General features: G+C 41.1%; 2 protein-coding genes across 2 annotated transcripts; one reads left to right on the top strand and one right to left on the bottom strand.

The window, feature by feature from the left end:
* The first annotated feature begins 282 nt into the window (after window positions 1–282).
* On the top strand, window positions 283–10,476 carry LOC115043965 (PDZ and LIM domain protein 3). Its single transcript, XM_029502771.1, has 7 exons — window positions 283–443; window positions 5,502–5,653; window positions 6,554–6,638; window positions 6,760–6,947; window positions 7,863–7,990; window positions 8,914–9,025; window positions 9,684–10,476. The coding sequence occupies exons 1-7, from the start codon at window positions 351–353 to the stop codon at window positions 9,871–9,873; spliced, it is 948 nt and encodes a 315-aa protein (XP_029358631.1). The 5' UTR covers window positions 283–350; the 3' UTR covers window positions 9,874–10,476.
* An 8,213-nt stretch (window positions 10,477–18,689) lies between these two features.
* On the bottom strand, window positions 18,690–19,802 carry npy2r (neuropeptide Y receptor Y2). Its single transcript, XM_029510435.1, has one exon. The coding sequence runs from the start codon at window positions 19,800–19,802 to the stop codon at window positions 18,690–18,692; it is 1,113 nt and encodes a 370-aa protein (XP_029366295.1).
* Between the last annotated feature and the right edge of the window lie 723 nt (window positions 19,803–20,525).

Below are 20,525 nucleotides of genomic sequence, written 5' to 3'. Positions count from 1 at the left end.
CATCTTTGCTCTGTCTACAAGTGTCCACATAGCTGCTGGCAGTGTGTTGTCTGAGCTGTCACCTGATGTGAGCAGCTAAACACTTATGAAGGAGCAGTGAGAGAGAAAATCAGAATCAGAATTTGGAAAACTGGCAATTAAGGGCTGGTGGGATACAGACTTAAGAGTCAGGTCCCAAAATCAGATAAATTACTTCACCGCTGGGGAGGGATCTGCCCTCACTCCTCCCCCTTAACGGCTCCTCCTCAACGTGGTTCAAAATCTCCATCACTTTCATAGCTCTTTACTGCAGTGTGCAGTTGGCTGTCTGAGCTGTTGTTATCCAACAGTGGCGAAGACTTTAGAGGGTCATGCCACTCAGTGTGGTGCTGAACGGTCCGGCCCCCTGGGGGTTTCGCCTGGTGGGAGGAAAGGACTTCAACCAGCCCCTGACCATCTCCAGGGTGAGTGAGTCAAAGAAAGAATTCAGTTTGCAAAATCAGTTTTCGTCAGAAAGTAAAACATTTGACTTGCTTTCCCCAAAACTCTTCTTCAGTTTCTTGGCACATCTTTTATGGTTGTCTGGGCAGAGTTGTTGTCAGGCATCGTTTCTGCTTCAAATGCCAAACAATGAATATGTGAATGTGATTGTTTTTTTTTTTTTTTTTTGTGGAGCAGCCTGGAGGCTTTCAGTCTGTAGTCCATTTGAGAAAGAGTCTGTGGTATTGGGGGTTTGCACCTGTGCCACACTAAATGCAAGAGGCTTAGATACAAATAGCAACTTACACTGTACTTAGACATGTACAGACACGAACACACTGACACAAGCATTTTTCTCTGAGCGGCTTTCAGACGAAGGATTTAGGAGCATGGAAAATCCTGCTGAAAATGTACTCCCATCCTGCAGAGCATGTAAATCAATTCTCAATTAAACCTGATTTTTTTTTTTTTTTTTAAAGAAAGAAAAAAGGAAAAACCTCAGCCTTAGGTCAACGCAGCGCGTCATGTAACAGATCATCCTCAGTAACTGACAGCACAGCTGGAGCTGAGAGATAACAGATACAACATATCAGCTCTTCATCAGAGAATCAAAAGCAGCATTTCCTGGCACTAACAGGGCATTTCCTGTTGATGTGAAGCGCAGCTAAATATTTTTAAATACCAGCATGAATTTAGTCTGAAGGATTTAAATGAGTAGTGCTTGGAAGTTTGTTTGTTTGTTTACGTATTTCTTGTGTTAGTTAGACTTAATATTCTCATCAAACTATCAGCCACTAAATGAATATGCTGATTTTCCATGTGGTAAAAATATTGCTTTAAAATATATAAACACTTCATTACACTACATTATCTCAGTTTCTCAAAGGCACATCTGTATTTCTTGCATGTTTTTGTTGTTGTACTTTGTACATTGCAGTAGTAGCCATTTTTTTTCCAAGGACAGTCAAGGCTCAATAATCGAATTCATAGGAAGACAAACCTAATAGTGCAGGAAACAAATACAAGAATGCCAAATATGTATGAAGATAAGAAGAGGAGGGTATATAGACGGGGTGACAAATGTGCTCAGAGATATAATATCAGAGCAGCACCATTCAGATATTATTACATAAAAGCAGCAGTGACGTAAAGGTGTAAACTCAAACACTAAAGGAGTTTTACCTTATGAGGATATGATTTCATCATTGATGTGATTATTGAGGAAGGAATCAATTGTAATGCAGAGTCGGTGGCCCTTCTCTTTTGCTTCAGCACAACAAAACACAGCAATTTGAATGAGCATGAACAGTGATGCTTTCGTTGGCATTTGGACTCATTTGTGAGCCGGATCCCCTGAGTCCCACATGCAGGATCAGATGTGAAGAGACACAGTAATCCCACTCTGTTGGGGTTATGTGCATCTATATTTAGGGAAAGATCTCAGGAGGAGCATTGACCAAAAGCATAGTTAAATCTCAAACCAGGAGCTCTGCCCAATAGCCACGCACCTGTTGTGTCAGTGGACACTCAGTGAGTCCATATGAGAACTGTTATGAGGGAGGACTGGGATGGACGCCGAAGGAGAGGAAGGGCAAGGGAGAGGCAGATACAGTATGACTCGACGACAGTAAAGAGGACTATTATAAGAATTAGTTGTTTGAATATACTGATATGTGTTAAAGGAGAGACTGATCTACCTGAAAAACAGCTTATAATGTATTTACTGTCTATGTGATGAAGGAGAGCGATTGTTTCTCCCTTCGCTGCCATTTTTGGTCAGGAACATCCTCCTCCTAACCTGCCAGTGATCCCAGCTGGTGGAGAAAAGTAAACACAAGTGATTGTCATCTTTTTCTCCAGCGGACAGCAGCCTTAGTGGGGCACAGCGCAGAATTCAGACCTCCAGATTAGTTTATTTCATCATCATCGTGTCCTGGGGGGCATTACGAGCCTGTAATGTTGCTCCAGAGCAGCTTTGAGTCCTCAGCTCTGCTGTCATTTAGCTCTCAGCAACCTGGGAACACATTTATGTCTACATTAAAAACTCTGGGCAACAGTAGACACTACAGACAAAGACAAAACTAGATTTCTATTGAAATATTGTTGAGTTTAGCAGAAATTGTGATTTATGATAGAAAATGTTACTTATTTTTATACTCTACTATTATGGCGATATTAATTGTTATCGCACAATCCCATTTAATTAGCTAACTTCAAGAAGTTTTACATGCTCTGTAGTACATGTCATTTACAGTAGCTTTGCTGTTGTTAGCTTTATTTACAAATGTACAGGAAACATTCAGTGCTGAGCAAGAGAATGACAGGTGGATAGTAACTGCAATATTAACTCCCATCTTTCTTCTGGTGGATTTAGCATGCTAACCGGTTAGCCCCGGTCTGTTTCATCACTTTGTGATTTCATACAATTTGCCCTGGAAGTGTCCTGCTGCTCAGAAGGCATATGGTGATTATTTTGCAAACACAATGATGGCCAAGGAGCCCCACCTTCTATGTGCAATGAAATACATGTGGCAGCAGGAAAAACCTGCCACTTTGACACCATATAGGCCCAAGAAGGGCTGCCCAGTATACAAACCACAAATGTGGATTAAACCAGGCTTAAGCAGGAGTTAGTTTATGAGATCTTTAGAGCTGCTAAGTATTTGAATAATTCTGTATGTCAGTGCCAAGAAACTGCTCCACTAAAACAAGATGACATCATTAAGGGAGTGCCAATGAAAGGTCAAATGGTGAAAAACAATGTGGAAAACCTGACAGATATATGGCCTTATATATGTTATGTGTAGTTATTTCAGAAACATGGTTATCTCATCACTCCACACAAATCTGATGTTGTATTTTTATCATCTCTTAATGTCTCACTCATAAATTTCCCAATGTTTTTCTTTGCCAACTGGATTTAAATACCTAAACAAAAATGACAAACCCAGATAAACTAGAAATGGCTGCAAGTGTGTGTCCTATGTAAGCACATCCAGCAAATATGGAAAAACACTCAGTGAATGTAAATCTCATATTCATTCTAATTTTAGCTCTGTTTGGTCTCCAACTTTTCCTGATGGAAATATCGGACTCTTAAGAAGCTACATGATTCACTATGTTCATAGACGAGTTGCTAACTTTATCGGATCCTGATTTATTTTTCTATATAAGACAGCTGTCTGTTGTGAGATGAAACTACTAAGAGTTTAAAACCAAAACAATGACTTATAAGATGCTAAAATGCTTGTACAGTTAAGGGGAACTGAAGCTTTTGGTCATAATTCTCTTTGGACAAACTGACCTTTAGAACCAATGTTAATACATAAACAGTGAGTGAGAGTTAAGGTTCACTGCTAAACAGCTGGAATACAATGTTTTCATTTCACTTCAATATGTTGGGCCAACCAGATTAGTTTCTTGGATCATCTCCCTTTCCTTTTTATTTTATCATAGTGATGTAAAAAGATTGTTTTACTACAATAATAAAAAAAAAAATGTTAGCCACAGTCATATCTTAAGACAAAATAAGAAACAAGAAAGTAGAAAGGAATGATAATCTACTTTAAACAAACAAACAAATAAAGACAACTGAACAGAAGAAGTTAATAAAGGGCTTAGTTGTGCACAGATTCAGGTAGCAGACATCATCAGTAGAACATACAGTCAGGCTGCAGCGCTTCAACGAATGCTCCACTGTAAATCACTGTTCCCTCTTTGGCAGCATGAGACATCCCCTCAGCACTTTCATCCACAGTTATTTATAGGCAGATGACCTAATTCAAGTTTCAGTGTAACATCCCAGTTTAGCAGAGTTTCCTATGTCTGATATGTAATGTAATATGGTTGTGTATAGGTCACGGCCTGTGTAGTGGAAGTGGGAGTGTTGGCTTTGGTTTGAAGTTGCCTCCGGAGGTATTCCCTGTGGCCTTGGAGTCTTTATGGGAGTTCTTATTCATCTTGATCACTTCCTGGCGAGCTGAATATATATTCCATCTGGATGCTGTCCCTTAGTGGGAAGAAGCATGTGTTTATTTTATCTCTGTGATGGGGGATGCTCAGTTTATACACATGCATACCAACTAAAGAGAAACAGAAGAAGAGAGGCAAATGCTTTAGACAGTACATGTGGTGAAAGTACATAAAGTATAGATTCAGTTCAGTAATTTAGAGGAGAGAAACATGAAGGAGGGGCCATCAGCTACTGTAAAAAGACACAAAGTGCCAGTGATGAGAAGCAGAACCAAGAGAACTAACCCTAACCCCCCCCCCAAAAAAAATAAATAAATAAAAATAAGGAAATAAAAGAAACATTCGTTTCCCAGTTTATTTTCACATTGTAATGATCCCTTTTATATGCTCTTCCTCCTTCATTCATCTGTTCAGGATACTGATTTAAAATTTTAAATCTGACAGGTTTAGATGTTTTCAGCTATCCTCTTAAAGATGCTCTGGTTGTGCTTCAAGTTAACAATTTCTCAGCAGCTAAAATTAATTTTGACAATGTTGCCCCACAACAAGAAGGTCGCTGGTTCAGTTTCCCGGCCTGGGGCCTTTCTGTGTGGAGTCTGCATGTTCTCCCCGTGTCTGTGTGGGTTTCCTCCCACCTTCCAAAGACATCATGTTTGGGTTAATTGATGACTCTGAATTGTCTGTAGGTCTGAGTGTGAGTGTGAGTGGTTGTTGGTCTCTGTCTGTCTCTGTGTGTTGGCCCTGTGATGGACTGGTGGCCTATCCAGGGTGACCCCGCCCCTCACACAGAGTGAGCTGGGATTGGCTCCAGCAGCAACCCAGAAATGGATAAGCAGTAGAAGATGAATGGATGAATGAATGAAAAGATCCTACTGAACAGATTGTGCAGTTACAGTACCATGCATTCATCGCCTGACAATCATTTTTTCTACAGACAATTACAGTAAGCTTTATCATCATCATTCGTTCTTATGTTTCTCCAATTAGTCCATCATTTCATCCTTTATCACCATCTTATACTGCTGTTTCAAAACAGTAATCTCTCTCACTTTTCCCCTACTCTCGTCCAGATCACCCCTGGCAGTAAAGCTTCATTGGCCAACTTGTGTCCTGGTGACATCATCGTGGCCATCGAAGGAGTCCCCGCCAATGGCATGCTGCACTGTGAAGCCCAGAACAAGATAAAGGAGTCCACCAGTCAGCTCTCTCTGACTGTTGAACGGTTGTCCGCAAGAAAACACAATCACACAACACACATGCACACAAACAGGTTTTGGATCTAGTTGAATCGGCTTGTGATTTATTACACTAGCTGTTCAATGATTACAGTGTTTATAAAATTTATATTGTTCCACTTACGTGTTGGACACCTGTTGTGTCCACTGTCCAAGTGCATTGTTATGGGGCTGTGTTGGATTAAGTGTCGTACAGTTGGTCCTTTTGCTGTCTGTTCGGTCACGTCCTTGTTTGTGCAGCTTCGTTCAAGTTCTATCTACACACACTCATACCAAGAACATTTATATCCAATGCATTTCCACTCGCTGCATGTCTACATATTGTGACAAAGTGAATATTTTCTCTTATTTTATTTGAATAATTTTTAAAAGCCAAATCATCCAGTAAACTATTATATTTATGGCAGCAGTATAGCGTTTCTCCTGATATTTGAGCACTTACATTTTTTGTATTCCCAAATATTATGTTTAAAATTAAGATTGTATATTACACTTAATATGATTAATATTATGCTTAAGATTTTCTTTCCTCCAACCATCTGCATTGAGTTTAATTGTTTTCCAGGCACAAGCATGAGCTTACATTTCTTTTGCGGATTTTATTAATAGATAATATAATATTCACCGACACAATCAGTGATCAAACAACAAAGTTATGACCCATGAATCTGGCCTCATTTTGTCACTTCTTCAGTTTAGACATGCACATGACTGAATAAAATTTGAACCAATGGCGTGACCAAGAAAGACTAAGATTTCAGCAAGTGTTTAAAGCTCTTTTATGATGTTTTATGGATTGGGATTGCACGCTCACACAAACAGCTTCAAAAGGAATAAATCAACAAGTACTGTCAATTATTAAACCAGGATCTGGGCTTAATTCCCAGGAATGAATCAAAGCTGTGGTCCCCTCGTGTTGTTGAGGAAGGCAAAGCTCACCCATTTAAAGTCAACCTAGAGGCAGAACAGCAGGTTTGTGTTTTGAGAAACTGATTCACAGATATCATTTTAGAATAAAGAAAGCCTTCGGCTTCACATTTACACCTCACGTTGTCTCAGTGCCGTCCCTGTGTGTCCTTTCCCATCTGTTCAGGAGTATAAACCGATTGGCACAGCTCACAACCGGAAAGCTCAGCCGTTTGTCGCTGCAGCAAACATCGATGACAAGCGTCAGGTGGTCAGCACGTCCTACAATACTCCCATAGGCCTCTACTCCTCAGGCAACATCCAGGACGCCATGGAGGGCCAGATGCGAGGCCTCGTCCACCCGAAGCCTGAAAGGTGACTGATCACTGATCACTGTCATGACCTTGGAGTTATTTAGCTCCATCACATCATCCATCTGTCCCTGGTCCAAGGGGACTTTGTCTAAACAGCAGCTGGACAGACGCTCCAGCTACTGGGATCAATCCCTGGTGTTAGTCTCTGGGCTTATACAGAGGTTTTTACCATAGAGATCACAATCACAAATCTGAAATCGTATTCAATCAATTGCGTTATATATTATTTCATTTGGTCTTATTGTGAATAACTTAAGTCTCCCTCTACTTTTCATCCAGCATCAGTTTAATGAAACAGCTGTACGAAACATTAAGGCTAACAAACATGCTAAAATGTCTTACCATGCTAACTGCTAATGTTCAAATGTACATGCCTCAGGACTATAAATGTAAATGAGTATTGTCATTATTTATAGTTGCCTCTGATGCCACCCTGAGGCCAAAAAAAAAAAAAAAAAAATCCCCTCACATACAGGACAGTGAATATACGTAGCTGGGCAGCTGGTTCCTTTTAGGATTTCTGTTTTTCATCAACGTTCTTGTTACCCAGACTTGGTCCACCTGTTTTCTGCAGGACTGACCTCTCTGCCACTCTGTCTGAAAGTGTCAGCTCAACAGCTCAGAGCGGTCACAGGTGTGTGACAGTGTCAGCCTTAGGCCTTCCCATGAAGCCATGTCAATCTCATTAGGCTTCCTGATATACGGCATGTTGTGGATAAATATCAGCCAAAACTGTTCATCAATCAACCTCCTTTATTCGTTTGATGATTTATCTTGTGGTGACTGCCATAAAAAAAAGAAATGCAGTTAATACTGTCATCCATCACTTCTGATACAAACATGAGGCAATACCTCCTCACGAAATATGTGCGTGTGTGTCTGTTTCTGCCTGTGTGTGTGTGAATGCACTGCTCAGCTCAAAGGCTCTGACCAGCATTGAGGACTCTGATGTGTACCGGATGTTACAGAAAGACCAGGAGGAGCCTCAGGAGCCGCGACAGTCTGGCTCCTTCAAAGCCCTGCAGGACTTTATTGATAGTGATGGTGAGCACTTCCTCCTCATCCCGGACAAACTGTTTCCTCCACAACACAAATATATTTCACAGGTCGACACCATTCAGGTGGCTGAACAATCTGGACTATTTGCACCTTTAATGGTGGCAAAGGGGACACCATGTTTCTCCTCAGCAACACCTAGATATTTTACATTTTGCAAATATTTACCAATTCTTACTACAAACTCTTGGGTCTGGTCGGGACTGCCGACTGTGTCACATAAACATAACGTTTTCTATCTTTTCTCACCTGATTGTAGGAGACGGGACCAGATGCAAAACTGTGATGTCACTTGCTTTCATTCACCAATCAGATATGCGGGCTTTAAAGGCCCCTTTATCCAAACTGCACTCTCTTTAATTTTCCCCACAGTGTAGTAAACAGTAGTTTACACTTTTCACTTTTCAAGCCCTAACATCAATAAAGGTAATTAGACTATATTTATTTTTTAGATATGAATTATTCTGCATGATGAGTATTTTACATACAAGTGAAGGTAATTGAGTGCTTCTACACTGGGATGCTGTTTCCGCACTTGGATCACATTACACCCTGGACAACGAGTGGAAGTGTGAAAAGTAATGAAATTGAAACCTGAACTGAAACACTTTCAAAGGACCGTGTTGATCTGACAATTCATAATGGTGATATTTGAATTATTATTTGACAGAGATAAAGAATAAATCTCATAACCTGTATTATATATCTGTAAAACACACACTGTATAACACACCATGTGTCCCCTTCATTATTTCAGTTGCAAAAGAGTTGTATGTATGTAAAGTTGTATGTTGTGGACACAAGTGTGTCTTTCGTTCTCTGAAGTGGTTTGTTTTGATTCATATGTATTGGTCATACAGTGCATTAGTACAGTGTTGTCGTGTTGTGCCTTTTCTCTCCCATGTTGACAGGCACTCGTCCCATTGTGACCAGGACAGTAAAAGCTCCCATGACCAAACCAACTCCGCCCACAGGAAACCTGCAGAAACTGCCCGTCTGTGACAAGTGTGGAAATGGGATTGTGTGAGTAAAAATAGAACCAATCATCGGCGACAATTCATACAAAGGATGAGAGAAAATTACAGGAACAATACCAGAAGTCCACTGCAGCAACCCAGTAAAGTGCATACAATTTACACAAAGATGCATCAACACCACCATCAGTTCAACAATGAACATTATAAGTCTCATAGAGTTTATTTTGCCAGGATATTCCATGAAATTGCACTCTAAGTTTTTTTTAGTCAGTCTGAATGACATTTGTTGTTGTATTAGTCGTATAACAACAGTAGTCGTTGTAGCTTTTGTGTATATCATCGGCCCCCTCAGTCTTTGTACATTTATAGATTTTTTTTATTGATTTAGCTTTAGTTTGTAGTAAAATATCACATTCTTATTGGTCATTTGGTATAGACTACGTGCTGCTTCCTGTCTGTTCATCTTGGTGTCATTGTTTGAGCTGTCATTTTTGTGTGTCACGCCATGACATCCCTGTTGAGCGCGGTTAGAGGTGATGAAGACATTCTCACCTAACGCTGACAGAGAATGTGGCCAACGGTGAACTGAATTAATTTGCCGTTGCTAGCAAAATGTCTTTGCACATTTAGCACCTAGCATTTCTATACATTCTCTGTTCTTTCCTCTTCTCCTCATCTCCCTATTTCTGTTTTTTATGGCACAGTGGGACGGTGGTTAAAGCACGAGACAAATTTCGTCACCCTGGTTGCTTCGTGTGCTCCGACTGTGACGTCAACCTCAAGCAGAAAGGCTATTTCTTTGTGGAGGGGCAGCTTTACTGCGAGATTCACGCTCGGGCCAGAATGAGACCACCAGAGGGACATGACCTCATCACAACTTATCCATCTGCATAGATTCCTTTCCTACAGACGCAGACACAATCACTTACACAGGCTCACACATACATACAAACAGACACACACTTCAGCGCACACTCCAATGTCCTTTGCCTGTTTAAGTGATCATGTGCACTTTGAAGCTGAGTCTGTGTGCAATAACCTTTCAGCAAAAAAATACAGCTTTCTCTGAATGTAACCGTAGTGTGTTAACCTGTAAATTGCTTCTGTGTACAACATTTCGCAGGAGATATCTGAACAGTTGTGGGGTTTTTTGTTTTTTTTTTTTTTTCCCAAGAGCTCAGCAGGAGGAACAACAAAAGCGACATTATTTCAATTTGATGTCTTTCCAATAAAGAGCCTCTATTCCTACGGTGAAATGGCATGTTTGAGCAGTCCCCTGGAGGTATTTACATCATCCAGACTTATTTCCTTTGGCACCAACATTATTTAATACTCCAGAAGAATTGCTGCACGTTCAGCATCAAGCTTGATTCCTTTGCTTTCTAAGAGCTGTCACCAGTGGTGGAAAACAGCCATGGAGGTTCAGAAGGTGGCTGCTGAGTGTTGACAGTTTTACTGTCTTCGGGAGCTTCTGTGCAAACTGTTCGTTTATATAGATGCACATTATGGCTGTAATGGGTATTTGGAACATAGCAAAAGTCAAAGTGCATCTTGGAGACAGTAAATAAAGAAAAACTCAGCCTCAATGATGTCACCCTCGGATATCTGAAGGGTCATTTTAAAGCTGTTGTGGTCGTGCTCAAGCCTCACCCCACTGTGACCTCTCTAACTCCTGACTAATCCAAAAATGGGCAAAGACAGTCCAAACACACTGGTTTTACTGGTTAAGTTAGTTGCTGACTGGTGGATGATTTGCTGCATAAGTGGTGTGACAACTTTTTGATATTTAACAATAAGAAGTAGAAGTTAAAAAAAGAGGTATTTCATGGTGAAATGCAATTTTGGATGGATACGGAGCTTATCCACTGACTAGCAGGTGGAAAAAATGGCAAAGTCCAGGTCAGGCCTTCAGAGGGACACTCGGAAACTGGCTCCTGACATCACTACATGTCTATTTTTTGCTTTTTGAGCTTCAATCAGCTCCACATTGAGGTCTGTTGTTTGTACCCTTCGTGGTTAGTCATCTGTCCTTTTAGAGGAAATGTTAGCCGGACCGACCGGCTGCCAGAATGACACACCACAATCAGCCATGTGTTTGAACAACAGGACACCAGTCTGTGAACACTGAAGTGCAGCAATATCAAGGTAAGATATAAGAGAGGGAGCACTGGCTGATGTCTGATGTAGTCTGGCTCCTAGTAGAAGCAGGATTGATCCATCTTTTAGCAAAAGACAGTTTATTTATTACAGTCCACACAAAGTCCTCGAAATCTAAATATACCCCCTTCCTCCCATTCTATTAAACAGTTGAAACATTAATTTAAAAATCCTGTCCATGAAGCTCACAAACAGGAGTGGTGACATGGCACAGCTCTGGTAGAGGCCAACCCTCACTTGGAACAAGTTTGACTTACTGCTGAATACCCGAAAACAGCTCTCGCTTTGGGCATACAGAGATTGGATGGCCCATAAAAGTGATGCCTCACCCCATACTCCCACTGCAACCCCCACAAAAACTTCCGGGGGCCCCAGTCATATGTCTTCTCCAGGTCCACAAAACACATGTAGACCGGATGGGCATATTCGCTGGTCCCCTCCAGGATGCTCACATGAAGAGCTGGTCCGTTATTCCACAGCCAGGACGGAACCTGCATTGTTCCTCTTCAATCAGAAGTTTGACAATCGACCTGACCCTCCTTTCCAACACCTTGGAGTAAACTGTCCCAGGGAGGTTGAGTAGTGTGCTATAGATGCCTCTATAGTTGTCGCACCCCGTCTGGTCCCCCTTTTTAGAAAGGGGGACCACCACTTCTGCACTGCCCGCGCCCCCCATGCAATGTTGAAGGGGCGTGTCATCCCTGACAGTCCCTCAACACCCAGAGCCTTCAAATTTCAGGACAGATGTCGTCAATCCCTGGGGCTTTGCCGCTGTGGAGTTGTTTGACTACCTCAGTGATGTCCTGCAGGGAAATTGCCAATGACCTCCCTTCATCCTCCAGCTCTGTCTCTGCTTCAGATGGTGGGTAGGTCAGGTTCAGGAGTTCCTAAAAATCCACCGCCCTTATCTCCTCATTTGAGGTTGGCAACGTCCCACCCTTGCTGTACACGGCTCGGATGGTTCCCTGTTTTCCCCACCTGAGATGCTGGACAGTCTTCCAGAACAACTGTGGTCCCTCTCCTTGTCCTTTCTGACCCTCTCCCACACCTGCTGCTTTGCCTCCACCACCGCTGAGGCTGCAGCCCTTCTGGCCCATTGGTGTCCACAGTGTTCGAGGGTTGCCGCCCCTTGAGGCACCTAGGACCTTAAGGCCACAGCTCTCCGCTGCAGCTTTGGCAATGGAGAATTTCAACATCAACCACAACCATCAACCTTGAGCTCAATGCCCCCAGCCTCCACAGTGATGTTGGAAAAGTTCTGCCGGAGGTGGGAGTTGAAGGCCTCCTGAGCAGGGGGTCCTCTAAAGGTTCCCAGTTCACCTGCACTACATATTTGGGCTTACCAGGTCTGTCGAGAGGCTTCCCCTGCCACTTGCCCCAACTCACCACCAGATGGTGATCAGTTGACAGCTCAGCCCTTCTCTTCACCTGAGTGTCCAAAACACGCAGCCTAAGATCAGATGATACAATAATAAAATCAACCTTCAGCCTAGGGGGCTCTGGTTCCAGGTACACTTGTGAGCCTCCTTATGCTCGAACATGGTGTTTGTTATGGCCAGGCCATGACTAGCACAGCAGTCCAACCAACAACAAAACACACTACTTGGGTTCAGATCGGCGAGGCCGTTCTTCCCAATCACGCCTATCCAAGTTACTCCATCTACCGGGAGCAAGAAGCTCAAGACAACATAGCTCCCAGATTCACAGGGACACACAAACCTCTCCACCCCGATAAGGTGATGGCCCCCGGAGAGGTAACACAAAGATAGCTGAGCCGGAAAGTGAACTCTCTATCTTTAGGTAAATCTTTGTTCCTACCCTCACCTATGGTCATGAGAACAGGTGCAAGAACAGGTGCAAGAGGTGCAAGAGACTGAAATATGCTTCCTCAGAAGGGTGGCTGGCTTCTTCCTTAGAGATATGGTGAGGAGCTTTTGCACATCCAAGAGGACCTCAGAGTAGAGACGCTGCTCTTTACATTGAGAGGAGCCAGCTGAGGTGGTTTGGGCATCTGGTCAGGATGCCTCCTGACCTCCAAAGGAGGACTTCCAGGTACATCCAGCTGGGAAGGCCCTGGGGCAGACCGAGGACCAGGTGGAGAGATTATATCTCCACTCTGGCCTGGGTGACGCCTCAAGACCTGTCAGAGCTGGTTAATGTGGCCGGGGAAAGGAAAGTCTGGGGCTCATATCACCCTTTAACTTGCTGATTGAATTGATTGCTCTGATCATTATGTAACCCAGGTGAAAACACCAGATGAACTAAATTGTATTAACAATGTGAATTCACAGAAAAAGAATTAAGAAATAAGTATTTCATCAGTTTGTTTTATTTTGTAAAATGTGAAGAAATCCGAGCTACAGTTGAATGCAGCATCTCACGGTTACAGCAGCCGGCCAAACAGACGTCATACCGTCAATCAACAGCCAATCAGAAGCGGAATTCAGTCTATTGTTGGGAGCTTGCACTTCCTGTTCGTCTCAGTCACTCACACGACGAGCAGGAACGCTGAGGAGGAGTCCTGGCGCTGGAAACGAACAGTAAATGCGTCGCCCAAGCTCTCCACGGAGCCGGGGCCGAGCCCTGCTGCTGGTCATTGATGCTGTAACCTGTGTCATGACTTGGTTACCTATTGAGTTTAAAGGGATTTTTTTTTTTAATGTTTGAAGAACACATCTCAAAGTAACATAGTATATTCTACTTAAATTGAAACATGTGAATCATTTTACTCGGAGTGTTAATTTGTAATTTTTTTTCTTGTTGATGAATGTTTAAACTAACTTAGTTTAATACTGATTATGTGCTGATTTGTGTGAAGTAAAATATGCTTAGCATAAGCAGGATAAAATAATTCTGCAGTAAATATCATTTGAGAATTTGCAAAATGAAATTTCATACAGGTAAAATAATTTAGCAGTATTTTGATTGCTAATATTATGAAATTATAAAATATTCTACAACAGAGCAAGAAACATGAGCAATGTAGAAGAGAGATTAATCACAGACTAAATCATGACATAGACTAAACCTGTTTTTTAAATACAGGTCAGATCTTTTTTTTTCTTTGTGGAGCAAAGAGATCCATGCGGATGATCCAGAGGATTCCAGTAGATTCACAGTTAATGGTGAGCTACCCAGTTTGATCCCTGGAACCACAATTTACACTTCACTCTGAAATCACAGATGAACAGTCTGCTTTGTGGTAGGATTGTGCCAGACAACCGGATTGGCACTAACCTCATCTAATCTGACTGACAGTGACCATGTCCAACTTTAAAGCGCTTGAACAGTGAGAAACACATACAGATATTTTCTTTTGCTTAAAGGGCCCATTTTTTTTATTTTTCATACATTCCTGTCATGTTGCATAATGTTTATTGCCAACTAAACTGACTTTGCAGTGAAATGAAAATCTGGTGTGTGTGGTGGTTATTGCACTCATATTCCTTGCTCCCTATGAACCTAGACAGATAGCGTGTATTTATCCAGGAGTTGGTTACAATTACATTAATTGAAAGGTGTATATGGCCTGAGGAGGAAATGGTCTCTGCTACAGATGGGTACACAACTGAGTCTGCTTTAGCGGCAAATGACACACAAGTTGGTGGGCCCATCACTATTCACTCACTATGGGGTTTTCAAAAGTGCACAAATTCATTTTAAACTCCTAAAAGCATCTAATACCACTTTTCACAACATCAGGTGACCAAAATGGTCCACAGAAACAACATATTTCTGTTTGATCTCACAGTACACAGTCAGCGAAGAAACATATCAGGGTACTACTCAAGAGTCTGCAATGAAATGTTGAGTTGAAACAGTCAGGAACAGAAAATGCATTAATGTATTAATATACAGTAGGTTCACACTGGAATGCAGTCCACAGTCCGTATTCGATGGTGATGTGTGGTAGAGGTCCTGTTGAGACACTGGAGGGAGCTGTGGTATCATTCATGACAACAAAAGAGTGCAGTCAAATTGAGTAGTGTTTTGAGCTTAGGAGATGCCCAGTGTCTGAGCTTTATCTGGGATGTATATATTTATGCAGTTAAATCATTGTAATTCTGAACATAAAGTGGTTTGGATTATTACTGATTTAGATCAGAAATTAAAAAAACCCCACAGAAGTTAGCCTACACTGATGTCTTGAAGCTTCATCAAACAGCCAAAACAAACAAACAAACAAAAAACATAAAATCAAAATGTAGTTTGTTCAATACACAAAGCACAGTGTTTTGGTGCTTTGGCATTAAATTTATGTCTCATATGAAAGCATGATACATTTTCTGGCCAACTGAGTAGCTGGCTTGGTGAATCAATTTGGTTTTAGTGCATCCTCAGAAATCATGTACAGTTACATCATCCCACTTAAATTGATTCTACTGGCTAAAGAACACAGAAAGACACAAGAGTCCCTTTTGACATAATTTTCAACCAAATATAGCCTTTCTTCTGTGTGTTGGCCATGTGCACTTAATTTTTTCCCAGTAGAATTGCATTAAAAAGGAATCAATATTTATTCCCAAGATATAAAATTGATATATAATATGTTAGGAAATGAATGGGTCGCCAAGAAAGAGTAATGTTGAGGGGCTGAAGTGCTTTCTCTTATGAAGAGCAAAAGACAAGACCATCGCCAAAAAGCATAAATTCAATTATCTTCAAAACTATTGTTCACTTTACTTGATTAGCAACTACCCCCCCCCCCATTTAGTGCCAGAAGCAGCTGCTCAGGCGGTTAAAGAAACAATTATTGATTTAATGCTGAATACGCCATGGATAGTTTACTTAAAATGGAGATGTAGAGCTAATATCCCAGTCCCTCAGCTCCTCACGTACACACAAAGTAAATCAGTGAGGGCCTGGTCAACAGGAAGGGCTCTTCAAAACCTGAGCACCGCCATCATCACTGTAAAAGCAAGTAGGGTCAATTAGGATACTTGCTGCAAACAAAGGCAAGTGGGAAACAAAACTCTGTCTTATAACGCCCGTTCTGTTAAGAGAGAGTGTGAGACATAAAGTCTTTATCATTATTATTTATTCTTTAAACCCATATTGCAAATGCACAAAAGCAACTGAAACCCTCTGCATCTAGAAATGAAGCCCAAAATAAAGAACCAGACAAATGACAGAAGGCTGAAATGAAGTGTAATGTATTTAGTAGTATTTACTTCACAAGTTTCTCTATTTCATGCCACAAATTCACAATAAAAATATTTCTTATTCGTCCATTTTATTATGCAGTAAATTTTGCAAACCAATCGACTGCTGACAAATAACATTATGTCGGTGAAGTCAGTGCTACCATTACACATCCTTCACATCTTCATAAAGAAATATTTGGAGATATTATCCAATGACTAAATTCCAACGAAGATCACCGCACAGCTCTGCAAATCTGTTTTCTATCCATATGAATCAGAATGCATCAACCTCTACCATAATCAGGCCCTCTGTAGTGACCGTGGAGAAGGAAAACCGGATCCAATTTGTCGTCTGCCCATCACAATTTCCCCACAACACATTTGTCTACCAGACGCTGCAGCCAGTAAATCATTATACATGTCTGTAAGGAATTTAGTTTTACTTTGCCAGTGCATTAAGACTGTGGACTTAATGACAAAAGTATTCAAACTGTTGCTGCTTTAGTGATGGGTATCATTTAATGCAGCTTTATATTTTTTAGCTTAGTTCAATTAGTTCATTTAATACTGCCCGACTAATCAAACCGCTATTAATTATACACATACAATCAGCTTAATTGCTGACTTACTCAGCAGGTTACACAGTATGTTGATGCTGCCACACTTTGGCTTGATAAATGAAATTCAGGACTTTGAGTTTAGAAATCTAAGCAAAACAGGAAACATGAGACATAACACCTATGTACGTCTTTTGATTTACCATCATGCTTTTTAGTCATCCTGAAATTGTGTGCACATGCACAAGCATTAGTTTTGAGGAGAAATCATTTAAGAAGCAACTAAAGAAGGTACAGCTTCACCGACCTTGAACAGCAAGCAATGGTTACTCAAATTGGAAAAAAAGAAAACGTACATTATTTGGGAGCCTGAGCTCTGGTAGCTCAGTGGCCAGTTATCACCTTGGACTGGAAAATAAATGCGGCCCCTGAAGGTCTGTTGTTGCTTGTATTGCACGATGTCTTCCAGCAACACCAAAGAAGCCATTGTATGGTTTGTTGCAGCTATTATGCAGCCTTCATATGGGGGCGTTTTAATAACCTGTTAGTTAGCACGTATTTGCACTTTATACATTTGGCCCCAGGTGATATACAAACATCTTCCACTAAGCTTTTTTTTTTTTCAAATTGATGATTTTATGTAGTTTGTAGTTGCATTCATGAGTCTAATAGAGTACTGACTTGACTTGGATCTGATGCAAAATAAATAAATAAATAAATACTTAATTTATTGGTTATCTGGTTTCTCCGTAATGTCAAGACTGCTTTTTTAAGTGACTTGTCAAGGTCTCACTGTGTTCTGTAGTGTATTTTGAACAAATTTCCATACTTCTCAGTAATGTCAGCATTAATAAGCAGAAACAGAGCTGTTAGTGGAAAAGGACTGATGGATTCACCATTTACCATTATAATTAATCTAAAGAGCTTTTTTTCTATATTTTGAACATGATGCAGATTTGTTTTATTTGAAATGATAGATGGAGTTTGTCTTGCATGGGATCGCTACTTATTAGTTTTCTAGCATACTTTTATTGTGAATTATCCTTCTTGCTATGGACCATTAAGAATTAAACTGAAAGGAGTTTTTCTCTGTGATTCACTGATAACTGATGAGTACTTTATATTTGTTTTGCGAGTAGAAGCATAATTGTATTAAGACCTCATAGCACAGAATTTAATTCTTTAGTAAGACAGTCACATTGACCGAAAACAGACCCGTGAAAAGATCATGTTATGCTTAGCATTTGTAAAATTTGTCAGCAGTAAAAGACAATTTGGTGCACATCTGTATATGACAATTTCAGTTTATCTTTAAGTGGGCTCTGTGTAAAATCTGCAAAATCTATTTTCAGATTCAAATCATTAATACATCAAGAGGTGCAGTTGCAAAAATCCTTTCTTATTTGCTAATATTGTTTTTTTCTTCTCAGCATGTTTTTATTGACATAATTTGATTCATTCTGTATGACTTTACTGTATTCTATTGACTTACCTCCAGTAAAGCATCTTTGAGCATTGTTGAGAGCGCTCAATGAATAAAATGTATGATTATTACCATTATGTCAGACACAGGCAATCTGCATCAACAAAGAGGAATGGCCATTATCGTTTGACTGACAAACACTCGAGCTGACGAGCACTAATGTTTGCTACTGGAGTTTGTGTGACCTAGACCTAGAAGTACTGATGGTAATTAAGTTATGTTGAATTATGTTGAAAAATGTTTGTTTTTCCTCAAACCCTTAAATGCTTCCCATCTTCCCCCATTTTGAGAAAAAATAACAACACAAAAACAATGCACACTCCACATGACCACAAATGGATTACACTGAATCTTCTTTCACTGGTTAGTTTACACATTTGTTGATTTGCAGTCTGTGTGATCTCTGCCGTCTCCTTGTAGTGTGTCTCGGCCTTCAGAGCGTCTTGAGCTCCGGCTGAAGGGCCTGTAGCACTTACACACTGACAAAAAGGCCGACCTGTAGTTGTTGTTCATCCACCCGTACAGGATGGGATTGGCAAACGTCGAGCACATCGCCACAATATGGAATACAGTGAAAAGCAGCTTGAAGTCTTCCATGTAGAGCACAGTACTGTCGATGTCAACAGCTAACTGGAAGGCATGGAAAGGCAGCCAGCAGACAGCGAAGACCACCACCATTGTCAGCAGCATCTTGGTGGTCTTCTTCCTGCGCTGATGGCGGTCATTTCGACCACCAAGAGCCATGTGAGTCTTCAGTTTATTCCAGATGCGGATGTAAGCGATGGAGTTAATGGCCAGGGGTAAGCCGTATTGAACCAGGAGCATTGATATACTGTAGAAGCTCCCGTTTATGCTGCTCTCTGGCCACTTCTCTGTGCACACCTGAATGGATTTGTCTGGTGACAGATCAAATGTTCCATACTCCCTGAAGATGGCGAGGGGGCTGGCCAGCAGGGCACTGACGGCCCACGTGATGGCGATGACTACGGTGCACATGTCTTTGGACATCTTTGTCTCCATGTGGTAAATGATGCTCCTGTGGCGGTCCAGGGCGATGATGTTCAAGGTGATGGTAGACACATGGACGGCCAAGCCTTGCGCACAGGGCAGCATGAAGCACAACACCTGACCGAACTTCCACTCATCGTAAAGAGTGTAAACAAGGGTGAAGGGCAAGCACAGCGTATTCACCAGCAGGTCTGCCACAGCCAAGTTCACTATAAAGAAATTGGTCACAGTGTGAAGATTCTTGAATTTGTAGACGACATATATGACCAAGGAGTTTCCGATGACTCCAAACAATATGATAATGCTGTAAGCAAGGATGAGAATAACTTGAACTCCAATCAGCTTTGTGCTGTCGTCCAGCTTTAAAAGGCTCTCTTCACTTATTGAGCCTGCAATGGAGCAGCAGTTGAAAGATTTAACTCCAAATTGTGAATTTTCCTCCTCAGTCATGTTGACATGGTCTGCTGTGTCCATGACTAAGGGTCCCAATAAATCATTCTGTGAAAAGATTAACTTTAGTTCACCAACATTCATGTTATGGCTCAGACAAACTCAATTAAGATATATTACATTTTCTTTTATGAGTTAGCCGTCAACAACTGACAACTGTTTTCAGTATTTCTCCAATCTAAAGGGACAGCAAATTTGATCTATGCATTGTACCTTTGGGCACCAGTGACTTTGTATTATTTGTAATTTATTTGTATTTGTATTTTTAAAAGCAATTGTTTAAATTATGACCACTGATGGTGACTAAATATCTGACATTACAGAGGAAAGTATCAAACTTATAAGATTGGATGGGTATAAGTACTTTTGAATAAAACAGCATGAACCAGGGCTGGCATCAGGTCTTGACTGTTGCACAGCACATTGAGCCTTGCATCACAAAGACACTGCAGACAATCCCCTCAGGGGATACAGAAGACACTCTGGCCACTGACAGCAGCTGTAATTCAGCAATATTTTCTCATCCATGGCTATCTGAAGCAGCATTAATCTGACCCTAAATGGACATCTGACGTATCCAAGTCCCAATGCTCTGATCTCCAGCTCAGAGAATAACTACTCTGTTTGCAGATAACTAACCCTAAACCTATTCTTTCAGGGATTGCTTTACACTTAATGTCACACAAAAGAATTGAACCACAACCAGACATTCTCTTTGACAGAGACATGTATCTAAAAGGAGAAACA

Source organism: Echeneis naucrates, chromosome 1 (genome assembly GCF_900963305.1).
Source record: "Echeneis naucrates chromosome 1, fEcheNa1.1, whole genome shotgun sequence".
NCBI classification, from domain to species: Eukaryota; Metazoa; Chordata; class Actinopteri; order Carangiformes; family Echeneidae; genus Echeneis; species Echeneis naucrates.
Note: the sequence above shows the minus strand (reverse complement) of the source record. Positions and strands in the feature narration are given on the sequence as shown.